This window comes from Acomys minous, assembly GCF_964271855.1.
Source record: "Acomys minous genome assembly, chromosome: 2".
NCBI lineage: Eukaryota > Metazoa > Chordata > Mammalia > Rodentia > Muridae > Acomys > Acomys minous.
The window spans coordinates 36,596,013-36,608,567 of NC_140484.1; the positions used below are offsets into that span (position 1 = coordinate 36,596,013).

A 12,555-nucleotide genomic window follows, 5' to 3' on the forward strand; every position below is an offset into this window, starting at 1 on the left:
ACACACACACACACACACACACACACACACACACAAAAGCAGAGAAGCTTTTATAAAGTAGAGAAGTAGCTTTTATAAAGAAGCTTCTATAAAGTAGAGAAGCTCATATTGAATTTATAGGTTGTGTGTGTGTATATGTTAGATTTGAGGCTGGGTTTCCCTGTGTAGCCTTGGCTGTCCTGGATTCAATTTGTACTCACTGAGAGCTCCTGCCTCTGCTTCCCTGAGTGCTGGGATTAAAGGTATGAACCATCATGCCTGGCTTTAGGGTGGGTAAATGTTAAAGAAAAAGCTAATCCTTTGCTTAGCTTTCTGATCACCCTTCACTTCCATCTGGCTGCCTTGCCTTGCTAGGTCACAGGGGAAGAGCACAGGGATGTACTCAGTCCTGAAGCAACTTCATATGCCGGCGGCGTGGCTTGGGTAGTGGGAAGGGCTCACCTTTTCTGAGGAGTAGGGGTGGGGCATGGGGGCGGGGGGAAAGAGAGGGAGGGTAGGTGAGCCAGGAGATGAGGGAAGGGGCTACTATTAGGATGTAAAGTGAATAAATAATTATTTAATTAATTTTAAAAATTCTGATTGCCCTAGCAATGCCAGTGGGAATATGGTGACTTAAAAAATTATTCCAGTTAAACAGATGGTAATTAAAACTGTCTTTTTCCTCTGTTCAGGTTCGTGACAATAAGAAACTAAGAGTAAATGCTGTTATTGCTCCCAAAATTTCATATGCAGACAAAGCACCTTCAAGATCTCTGAATGAGTTAAAGTAAGTTGAAAGTATTATTAAACTAATTTAAACACTGAATAATCTTAAGTGACTTCTAAGTCTCCTTCACATAATATGTTTATTATAAGCTGTATTGTCTGCCTTTGTTATAAGCTGTATTGTCTGTCTTTGTTATAAGCTGTATTGTCTGTCTTAGGAGCTCTGCTGAAGTCTAAAACTGGGAAAAGTTGAAGCTTAGGAATGTGCCAGTTAGCATAGTTCGTGTTTCATAGAAGTGATCTTTCAAATTAGTGGAACAGTGTTGGATTAGTTGAAGAAAGATGTCTTTCACTAAAGGTAAAAGGGATAGTTAGCTATTTTGGAAATAAGTAATAAATCATTTTCTAAAGCAAAAATAATTTCTGTGTAGGGCTAAATGTAAAGAACTGCAGGTTTATATATACAATCATGTAAATATCTGGTCTCTGGATATAACTAGACAGTCTTAATATTAAAAAAATAGTTCATTAAAAAATAGTTTGTAAGTGTGAAAAGGCTTAAGCTTAATAGCAAGTAAGAAAATAGCACCAGTGATTTTAAAATGTAAAAATCCTTTTCTTCTACTATTGCTAAAATGTGTGTCTTAGTTACATTTCCTTCTTCTTCTTCTTTTTTTTTTTTTTTTTTTTTGTGGGCGTGGGGGTGGGGGTAATTGTTTTGAGTCAGTGTCTCACAGTGTAGCTCTATCGGTCTTGAAACTCACTATGTAGAACATGCTGTCCTTGGACTTACAGAATCCACCTGCCTTTGCCTCCTCAGTGCTGAGATTGAAGGTATGTGTCACCACCCCCAGCTCTATTGCTGTGAAGAGACACCATGACAAAGGCAGCTTGTAAAAGTAAAAGTTTAACTTGGGCTTGCTTACAGTTTCAGAGGATTAGTAGAATCCATGACCATCATAGCGGGGTACATGGAACCTAGCAGGGAGACACATCACTGGGACAGTTACTAAGAGCTTACATCTGACCCAGTGGCACAGGGCACAGAAATGGCCTGGTGTCGGCTTTTGAAACCTTCCAACAAAGGCCTTCCTCCAAATCTTTCCCAAACAGTTCCACCAAGTGGGGACCAAGTAATCAAACATGAGCCTATGGGGGCCATTCTCATTCAAACTACCACACTGTGTGGTTTTTGGGGTTTTATTTGTTTACTTATTTATTTATTTATTTATTGATGTGGTGATGGTGTGGAGGAAAGGACAAAGTCTCATACTGGGCTGGAATTTACCAAGTAGGGTAGACTGTGTTGCTTGATGCCCCAGTGATCTACTATCTCCATCTTTCCATTGGGTTAATAGCCAGGGCCACTTTGCCTAGAGTTTTTGTATAGGTTGTGGGGTTTGAATTCCAGTCTAGTGCACCCACATTTTTTTGTTGCTGTACTTACAAGGCAAGCATTTCATCTGCTGAGCCATCTCTTCAGCCCAGTAATCAGGTTTGTTGTTTGTTTGTTTTTCGAGACAGGGTTTCTTTGTGTAGCCTTGGCTGTCCTGGACTCATTTTGTAGAGTTCAGGCTGGCCTTGAACTCACAGAGGTACCCCTGCCTGTGCCTCCCTGCGCGCTGAGATTATAGGCATGCTTGTAACCATGTTTTTAAAGTAATATTTTAAAAAGAAAAACCAAATCAGTACTTTGCTTTTCAGACAGTATGGATTTTTTTCATACTTGCGAGAGTTATTTGATGCACCTGATCCTGTGATGAGTTACCTTTGCTGCCAGTATCATATTCATGAGGTTCCTGTGGGAACTGAGAGGACCCGAGAAAGAATTGAACGGGTAAGAAAGTAAACGTGTAGAAACAGTCTTTGTATTTTAACAGTCATAATATGACCTATAACAGAAGTGATACAGTTACCTAGAACAAATTAATAAAAGCTTTTCTTTTTCTTTTTGGTTTTTTGAGCCTTGGCTATCTTGGACTCTCTTTGTAAACCAGGCTGGCCTTGAACTCACAGAGATCTGCCTGCCTCTGCCTTCCAGACTGCTGGGATTACAGGTGTGTGTCACCACACCCTGCTAAGTGCTTTTCTTTTTAGAGGAATTGAATAAAGTTAAAAGCTGAAATTCTCAGATGCTTTTAGCTGATTCTGCCTTGCTTCATATGTATGTGGTGATTTAAACTTTAAAAAGCTTGCATCCTAGATTATATTTCAAGAGGACTTTAGAACGCTGGACAGGGTATAGATGTGTTCTGGTGAGCTTCCACCTTCATAAAGGTTTCATTGAAGACCACCTCAACATACAAATGGCTACTTTTCATGAGAACTTACTATCTTAGCAAATACATCCTTAAATTTTTTTTACAAGCAGTGACAGAACAAATCTCACTTAGAACTGGTGTGTGTGTGTGTGTGTTTTGGGGGTGTTGTTTTATGTCATGTTCCCAGATTCTCCTTGAACTTACTGTGTGGCCAAGCCTGGTCTTTAGTTTCTTTTTACTCAGCCTCCCAAATGTGGGGTCACATTTGTGCACCACTACCTCTAGCTTGGGCTGTTTGTTTGTTTGTTTGTTTGTTTGTCATACTACTAAGTTTACATTTTGATGGCGTGTGTGTGAACTGAGAATTAATATAAACCTAACATAGTTCATGCTAATGACCTCATTTCCTAATGCCCAGGCTGTTGGTGTTCTAAGGTGATCATTTGCAACTCTGTACTTCACTAATAGACAAGATAAGATTGCTAACCAAGTTATTTTGCAAAAATTAGTTACTTATAGCAAGTTGTTTCTGCCTTTGGTTAAAAATCATGTCGTGCTGGACAGTGGTGGCACACGCCTGTAATCCCAGCCCGCTGGAGGCAGAGGCAGATGGACCTCTAAGTTCAAGGCCAACCTGATCTACACAGCAAGTTCCAGGACAGCCCCGGTGATGCACTGAAAAATTCTGTCTAAGAAGAAAGAAAGGGGTCAGGGGAGATTGAGTATTTTTCTTGTCTTATTTCGGTGATGAAAAGAAGCATAGACCATTTGTATAGACCAAACCTGTCCCTGTCATAAGTTTAGAGGTGAGAGGAAGGAGAGTTGGGATTCCTTACTCCTGCCGCAGTGTAAGCTTTGGAAAGGGCTTATTGCTTCACGTGTTGACAGAGTAGCAGTTGATATCCGTATACAGTCCCTTTCACTGAACAGGATATAGGTTGAATTGTTCATATGTGCTTTTATGTTCAACCTCGTTTACTTTTCTATAGAAATTCCACGCTTTTGTTTGTAGTGGAGAAATAGTCACTTCATATAACTTACATTAAGGCTAAATCAACTCTTCCTTCTCCTGTATTTTTTAAGTATTTTTCATTTGTGTATTTCTTTGGTGCTATAAGTGACTTTTCTTTTAAATGCCTTAAACATTTTTTGGCAGAGCTAGGGGTTGAGCCTAGCACCCTGCACTGGGAGGCACACACTGTGCAGGTTAGCTGCATTCCCAACTCAAGTGAAATGTTTCTATTCTTAAATTCAGTAAGTGTTCCTAAAATATCCAGTTGTCCAGTGACCAATTCAGTAATACACTGGGTGAAAATACTTTGTTATGAAACTTTTCAGAGATGTCTATAAGCCTTGTTAGGAAGCATTTCTAGTACTTAATAAAGCCTTGACATATGTAAACTGTCTTCCAGAACGTACAGTGTTCGGTAAAGGAATTGAATACATTTATAACCCAGCTATCCTGTCTCTTTCATGTGTATGGATAGATAATGGTGACCATTGTTACACTTTTTCCTGCGAATAAAAACACACTCTTTGCTGTATTTTATGATTGGATCTTAACATTTCAGGTCTTTTTTTTTAAGGCAGTATTTCTCTGTATATTCCTGGCTATTCTAGAACTCACTTTGTAGTTCAGGCTGTCCTCGAACTCACAAAGTTCATTCCTGGCAACATTTCAGGTCTTTAACAGATTACATACTGTTCATTGGATTGTTCTCTTTTGGTTTTGGGTTTTGGTTTTTTTTTTTTGTTTGTTTGTTTGTTTGTTTGTTTTGTTTTGTTTTGTTTTGTTTTTTGGAAGTGGGAATAGTTTTTAGACATCTTAACTCAGGCTGTCCTCAAACATACTATATAGCCATGAATGACCTTGAACTCCTGGCTCTCCCTCTCAGTTGCTGAAATTTCAAGAGTGTGGCACTATACCAGCTTCCTCCCATTAGTTTTTGAGTCTCTCTGTTGGTTTAGTTGTCTGTTCAGTTCCTTAGCTTGAAATGTCCTTCTTAGGATTGTGTCACTTCAAATCCCAATTAAAATTTGTTTTCATGAAAATTCTTTTTTTTTTTTTTTCAAATTACTCAAGATTTAGGATGACAGTGTATACCCTCTTTATTCATTATGCTTAAAGGGTCTTATCTCTTCACTTAGACTAGGGCTTTCTGTGGTGAAGCAAGCCTCAATATAGTATTGATTATGAATCTTCAGAGACTGGGGGGGAAGGCATCCCTATACTTATTGATAGTAGACAATCAACTCTAATGATGTTATGGTGCTTAGAATGTTTTGATTTATGAAACTCTTGTATAAGTGAAGAAAAATGATTAAAGAACAAAGGTCAAAATAAAAACTCTTTGAATTCCATGAGAAATATTTTCATCTAATATTCTAAACATGGAGAAATTAAGTATGAGATTGTGTACCTTTGAAAAATGTTATGGAGATGAGGAAAGAGTAAACTGTTTAGCTAAGATAGCCAACTGGTGTTGAAGAACATGGCTGTTCTGGCAAGAGATCACAGCCAAAGTCCTTCTGGGTCTATGTGATCCATCTGGCAAGAGATCACATCTAAAGATCTTCTAGGTCTTTGTGATCCAGCTGAAATGCAAATATGCCTTTAATCCAGGAGACAGAGGCAAACAGATCAGAGTTCAAGGCCAGCCTGGAACAGAGCAAATATCACTTTAAGAAAAGCTTAGTTCCATGTGTGGTGGTGCATGCCTTTAATTCCAGATGAAGGTAAAGTTAGTTTGTAGAAGGAAGCACCCATGTTTGAAAGTGATGTTTAATTGAGGGCCAGAATCAGACTTGACAGAATAGGATACACCCAACTCTCATGAGAACAGAGAGGAAAGGGAAGCTACTTTGACAGTTTTACAGAGAGAGAAAGAAGGCAGAGTTTTACCAGGACAGTAGTAGAAAGATGGGTTGCAGAGAGAGAACTCAGGTAAAGATGAAACGAGCCAGAAAATGAGAAGAAGCCAGAAGATTAGAGGAAATTGCTGAGTTTATTTGAGGACAAGTTTGAGTCCTTGCGGGACTAGGCCTAGGCCAGCAGAAGGAGTAGTAAGCTCCCAGACAACAGTTGAGTCAGGAGAATAAAAATTACTTCTACATATTGGGCACTTGGATCATGGTATCTCTAAGGAAGATATGATTAGAGTATCTCATTCTCACCCTCCCTCCTTCCCTTCCTCTGTCCACTCACTGTTTCTCATAGGTACATGTCTTTGGGCTTACCACTGGGATTAGATAACCTGTTAGGAAGCTCTTCCCTGGTGAAAACTGGTCCCCTCTCACTCAGTAGCCACTGACTGCGTGCAGCTCTTTATTTATGGGTCAGGCCTCCTTTATGTTGTTTCTAAAACATTTACCTGAAATACATTAACCACATTTTAGAGATGTCAGATAGGTTGTATTAAGTTGGGTATTTTGATCTTCTAGAATTCTTCTGGTTTATGTTCTTTTTTTAAAATACTTTATGTGCATTGGTGTTTTGCCTGCATGTCTGTCTGTCTGTGTGTGGGTGTCAGGTATTGGCGTTACAGACAGTTCTGAGTTGCCATGTGGGTGCTGGGAATTGGTTTATGTTCCTAATTCTTTAGTCCTTTAAAGCATATATCATGATTTTTATTGATGTTCATGAATTCCTGCTTTACATTATAGGTAATACAAGAAACCCGATTAAAACAAATTTATACAGCAGAAGAAAAGTATGTGTTAAAAACTTCTTTCTATTCAAATAAAGTTATTTCTAGTAACACGTCCTTGAAAGTAGCCCAGTTCCTCACTGTCACTGTGGATCTAGAACAAAGAAGACACTTGGAAGAACAGCTAAAGGTTGGTTCACTTGATACAGTTATTAAAATGTTAACTGGGTTTTTAGTACTGTAGAACTTTAAACATTTTTTGTTAAAAATATTGAATATCCCATAGGAAATTAATAGAAAATTAGAAGCAGTGGAATCAGGATTGCTGGCCTTACGTGATTCGAACAGGCATCTTGAGCTCAAAGACAATGAGCTGAGACTGAAGAAGAAGGAGCTTCTTGAAAGAAAAACCAGGAAAAGACAGCTGGAGCAGAAAATCAGCTCCAAGCTGGCAAGGTATCTTGGAGCTTTGGGTGGGGAGCTTAAAAAAAAAAAAAAAACCACAGCATGAGTGCTGGCTGTTCAACAGCTGTTTATAGTACTTTCTAAAGTTTTAATATCAATGCTCAAATTGCAGTTGTGGTACATGGGGCAAAGGGCAGACTAATGTATTCTCTTCCTAGTCCTTTGACCCACTTAATACCTGTGAGTGTAAGTGTTTAGAATATGGTTAGAAATTGTATTGGTATAGGAAAATGGCAGTTGTAGGTTCTTTCCTAGCTAGGGTCTGTGACCTCTCCAGCTATGGGTGGTTGGCTGGGTTTACAATACCAGGCATGAAATATCTCCTTAAGCTATTTAAGGGAGGCTTAAGTCCAGGTAGACAGCTATTGGTTGCCCCCCCCCCCCCAGTATAAAAGTGCACTGTTGAGGATTTATTTTGTTGAACTGGTAACATGAGAGCACAGACTGGGGACATTTCACAAGGCCCCACCCATAAATAAAGAGCTGCACGCAGTCAGTGGCTACTGAGTGAGAGGGGACCAGTTTTCACCAGGGAAGAGCTTCCTAATAGGTTATCTAATCCCAAGTGGTAAGCCCAAAGACATGTACCTATGAGAAGCAGTGAATGGACAGAGGAAGGGAAGGAGGGAGGGAGAGAATGAGTATAAATTTGGAAAGGGTAGGCCATAGAGTGGTGGAGGTTGGGGTGAGGGAGGAGTGTGAAAATGATGTGAATACAGTAGTCAACTAATTTCTCAAAAAATGAATGAAGATGAAAAGAAATGGGAATGTTGAAAAAGTTTTTTACAGAAGAAAACAGTAAAGTGAATTAGGAAAAAATTGGTTTTTAGTCTTTTTTAAAGCAAATAGCTTCTTTCTTAGGTTTTCTTTTTCAGTTTTTAACCTTGCTTATCACTTTCGAACCTTTACTTTAATCTTATCTTCAATTGATGACAACCACTTAAACTTTACTGTGTGACTATTATGACTCCTTTGTTGGACCTTGTTTTAAACTTCCTTATTAATGGTTTTTGGAAAAAAAAAGTGAATTATTGCCCATTACCAGCCCACTATTTTAGTTCTGCCTGAATTTACTTTGTACTTCTGTGGTGATGACCTGGAGTGATTTTTGGACTCTATATTCAGTTCATCCAGAATACTATTTCAGAAGTTTGGGTTGAGTGGTTGGTTGGTTTTCGCCAGCCGGCACCTTGTGCTTCCTAAAACTGGCTTTTGTAATTAATCAGAATCTTGTTTTTCTCTCCGGCAACTCTTCCTTGTACAGCACCTGCTGTGGTTGTGGTTCTTATTTATTATTACTTCTGTCTTCTGTGTATCTCCTTGGAGTCACCATGGTGTAGTGGGAAGACCATGGATATGGTTTTAAACTTATCTTACCACTTAATGTCTATAATCATAGGTGATTGCTTAACTTTTCAAACTTTTGTTTCTCAATCTTTTATAGTTATTTTAATAATAATTTTAGGACACTTGTATGGCAGTTGACGGGGTAGGGTAGCTCAGGATAGCGCAGGCTAGCCTCATTTGCTATGTAGCTCCTTAAACTTAGGATTTCCCTGCCTCTGTCTTCCAAGTGCTGGGATTATGCACCACCAGTCCTGCTCAGTGCCGCTGGGGGGATTGAGGCAAAGTTTTTGTGCTCATTAGGCGAACACTCCAATTGAGCTACGCTCCCAACCCTTGTGTTGATTTTTCTTTTTCTTCTGGTTTTTACCTATGGGTCAGTTCTACCTGCTTAAGGATTATGTTTTATGAACAATGTCAATATCAATTTATATTAGTAAATTCTGGGCCAAGTGTTATGCTGTATTGTGTTTTTCTCCCAAGTTCAGTGAGAGGAAGTTTTCTTATCTGCAATATGTACTGATGAAGAAGCTAAAGCTCCAAGGTGTAATTTGTCCAGTACTGCTTCTTGATGAATAACAAAAGGGAAATTCAGGCTCTCTTTCTGATTCCATATTCTGCATCAGCACCATTACTGACAATAGACTATGCTGGTCACATAGCTCCACAATATATTTTGATGCCAACTCAGTGCATTAAGAAATTCTTAAATCTAGGATCTAGCTTCTGGTTACCATTACTATAACCCAGAAAACTGCAGGGGACCTTAGGCTTTGAGCTCAGTCCTGTGTTTTGCTCTGATCTCTCCATCCTTATATGTGTCTGTAATATAGTATAAGGCTGATGGAACAGGATACTTGCAATCTGGAAGAGGAAGAACGAAAAGCAAGTACCAAAATCAAAGAAATAAATGTTCAAAAAGCAAAACTTGTTATTGAATTAACAGGCCTTGTAAAGGTAAGATATTTTCTTAATTGTTGATACTTTAAAAAGAAAATACTTGCTAGATACTAAAATTTAGTAATTTTTGGAGGACTGTATGGGATATAATAACTTTAAAATGCTTTTTGTTTTGATAATATACAAAAGATTTTTGGGAGTAGTTTCAGCTTGTTTTGGTTTTGATGCTTACAAAGAATTTCAAAAGTTAACTCATTGGAGTGGATTATTTTCTTCCAGATGACTTAAATATTTAGGAAGTTACTTTTTAAAAAAGCAGTTGTATATTAACTATTTGATGGAGATGTCAGTCACAGTAGGACGATGTTAATTTTCATGATTCCTAATTTTGTTTTTGGAAAAAAAGAGCTGTGGCATTTTTCATAGTTGTAAAACTTAAAAGCCAAATTTTATGTGTTGTGTGCTCCTAGATTTGCACTTCTTTGCATATACAAAAAGTTGATTTGATTCTTCAAAATACTACCGTGATCTCAGAGAAGAACAAGTTAGAAGCAGATTACATGGCGTCATCTTCACAGTTACGTGCTACAGAAGTAAGATACTTTTCTTTCTCTTCAGTTTCTATTTTAGGGTCTAGCCTCAAACCAGTTTGAAAGTATTTATCACATGCTATCATTTGCAATGTACAGTTGGTACATATAATTTAAAATGTAGAGGCCAGCAAGGTAGTTATTGAGGAAAAGCATTTGCTATATAATGGCAGTGACCAAAGTTTAGTCTCTGGAACTCAGAAAAGGGTAGAAGGAGAAAGCTGTGCTCTCAGACACAATAATAATCATTATTAATAAGATAAATTCTAATGCATTTTGTTAATGAGGAGGCACTACTTGAGACATATAAGAGTGGATGATAGATAATCACGGCACTTTAGCCTCACCTTTAATATTTCACAGTGATGATAGAAGTAGGGAATAATACGCAAACTTACTTCTGAAGATGTAGCATCAAGGCAATGGTGACAGTTGCTTTTTATTTTTATTTTTGTTGTTTCTTAGTTTTTTACTCTCCAAATTACTTTCTCAAAAATAGAAGAACGCTTAGTATTCTAAACTTCCATGGCTGGGCTGTGTAGAAACAGAACTAACTTTTGAGAAATCTCTATCAATATTGTACAGTCCTGTTTTGATGTCAAGCACAGTTAGTAGCAAATTGAACAATTTATAAGAAGTACCCCTTAGACTGCTGTTTGGTACTACACTGGCTTGAAGTTAAGGACCCTGGGCACCTGTACTTCTGACCGTCTCCTACACACCCAGGTTTTCCATGGCCCCTTCCTTCATGGCTAGCAATTCACTAGAACAGCTCAGAACTCTAAACAGCGTGGAGTTTTTTTCATAAAGACGCACAGAATGACATCTGAGAAGGTCCTAATCAGAGTCTTCATGCCCTTTTCATGAGGAATTGTAAGTCAGGAAGCTCTGCCAAGCTGCAGGGCTTCTGTTGAGTTTCTGTCATGGGAGCATGATTGTGTCATTAGCCATGTGTTTGTGCTGATGTCATATGATTTATAACTTTCTAACCGGGAGATTGGTCTTTCTGGCATTGCCCACTGACATCATCCTAACTTCACCCCCTTAAAATAAGCTGAGGTATAATTCAAGGAATTCTTGAGTTTAAAAAAATGGTCTCTTGGCACTCATTTTCAAAGACTAATCATATTCTTCATTTCCACCTGAGAACTCCAGAGTTGGGGGTGGAAGGGGGTGCAACATAAGTCAGTTGGAACTTCAAAACTAGCCTGATGCTATCAAGAATCCAAAACAAGCAGCCAGCAGGCTCTCTTCTTTAAAAACATGAGGCCCATTAGCCATGGAAAGTTCAGCAGCCCAAATGAAAAGAGCTGAACCTGAGCTCTGGAACTTAGTGTTACACACTAGGCAACTGTATAATAATGCTGGCATTGTCTAGACTTAATCTTAACCTTATACAGAAGTGGGCTACATGCCTTTAATCCCTGAACTCAGGGAGGCAGAGGCAGACAGATCTCTGTGAGCTCCATGCCAGATAGGCCTATAAAGTGAGTCCAGGACAGCCAAGGTTACAGAGAAACCTTATTTCAAAAAAACCAGAACAAAAAAGTAAAAACTACATTATATATGTACTACCTGTGTGGTTATACGTCTACTATAGAGCTAAATTCTCTGAAAAGGAAAGAAAGATACAAATAAAATGGCATATACTAGTTGATTGTGGTCTAGATATTATCAATGTTGTTATATCCATTGATGCTTTCAGACAGAAAAATAAGGAGTATTTCACTATTATTCATTCTGAGGAGCCAATAATATCCTTTCTTCCAAGAAACTGTAAGGAGGTATGACTATCATGTAAAGTATTTGTACAAAGAAGAGGTCTTAAAAGCAGGAGTAATAGAATTCCAAGAGTAGTTTTTGTTTTTGTTTTTAACAAATACATGAGTTAGAATTACTGTTGCACAGTTCAAGAGGAAATAAGGCTCGACAGATGCATGGCTGAGGTAGGAGGATCGTTTGAGAATAAGAGTTTGAGACCAGTATAGGCAACATGGACTCTTATCTCAAATGAATAGCCAAATACCAATCAGATTATTAAATTTAAATATCTATAATTTCTCACCAGGTGTAGTGGTGCACACCTTTAATCCCAGCACTTGGGAGGCAGAGGCAAGAGGGTCTGTGTAAGTTCAAGGCCAGCCTGGTGCATAAAGTGAGTCCAGGACAGCCAGGGAGGGCTACACAGAGAAACCCTGTCTCAAAACAACAACAAAATGTCTATAATTTCTCTACTAAATTTTTAAAGTAAATTCTAGATTGATAAAACTATAACATTGGGCTTTCAATGTTTATACAGCTCTGTAGATTTACTAACAGTCATTTACTAGTACACTTAAATTTATACATTAGTTATGTAAATTCAGGAAGTCTGTTAAATGAGTGAGAAAGTCTTATCCCTTTATTCGGAAGTTACTGGCATCTTATGTTACTAAGTGAAAATTTGAAGGGGGAATGCACAATGTTTCCGCCTTGCAGGAAATGGTTAGGAGTGTGGTGAAGCCCCATGGAGACAGGCCAGCACTGTTCCTACTTATTCATGAGGTAGGGGATTATATCATTTTGGTTGTTAGGGGCTTTTTCCCCCCTATTTTAGAATAACCTGCAAACAAAATTAATTTTTCTTTATGACAAACAAAAGCA

At 38.3% G+C, this 12,555-nt stretch overlaps 1 protein-coding gene across 2 annotated transcripts in view; it reads left to right on the forward strand.

Annotated features, from left to right (window-relative positions):
• SMC5 (structural maintenance of chromosomes 5) overlaps positions 1-12,555 on the forward strand; it is a 75,576-nt gene that overhangs the window by 44,353 nt on the left and 18,668 nt on the right. For both annotated transcript variants that reach the window (XM_084764316.1, XM_084764317.1), the window contains exons 12-17: positions 672-766; positions 2,410-2,542; positions 6,630-6,803; positions 6,900-7,069; positions 9,256-9,379; positions 9,793-9,915. In XM_084764316.1, the coding sequence (XP_084620442.1) occupies positions 672-766; positions 2,410-2,542; positions 6,630-6,803; positions 6,900-7,069; positions 9,256-9,379; positions 9,793-9,915 (819 nt within the window). The remainder of the gene's footprint in view (positions 1-671; positions 767-2,409; positions 2,543-6,629; positions 6,804-6,899; positions 7,070-9,255; positions 9,380-9,792; positions 9,916-12,555) is intronic.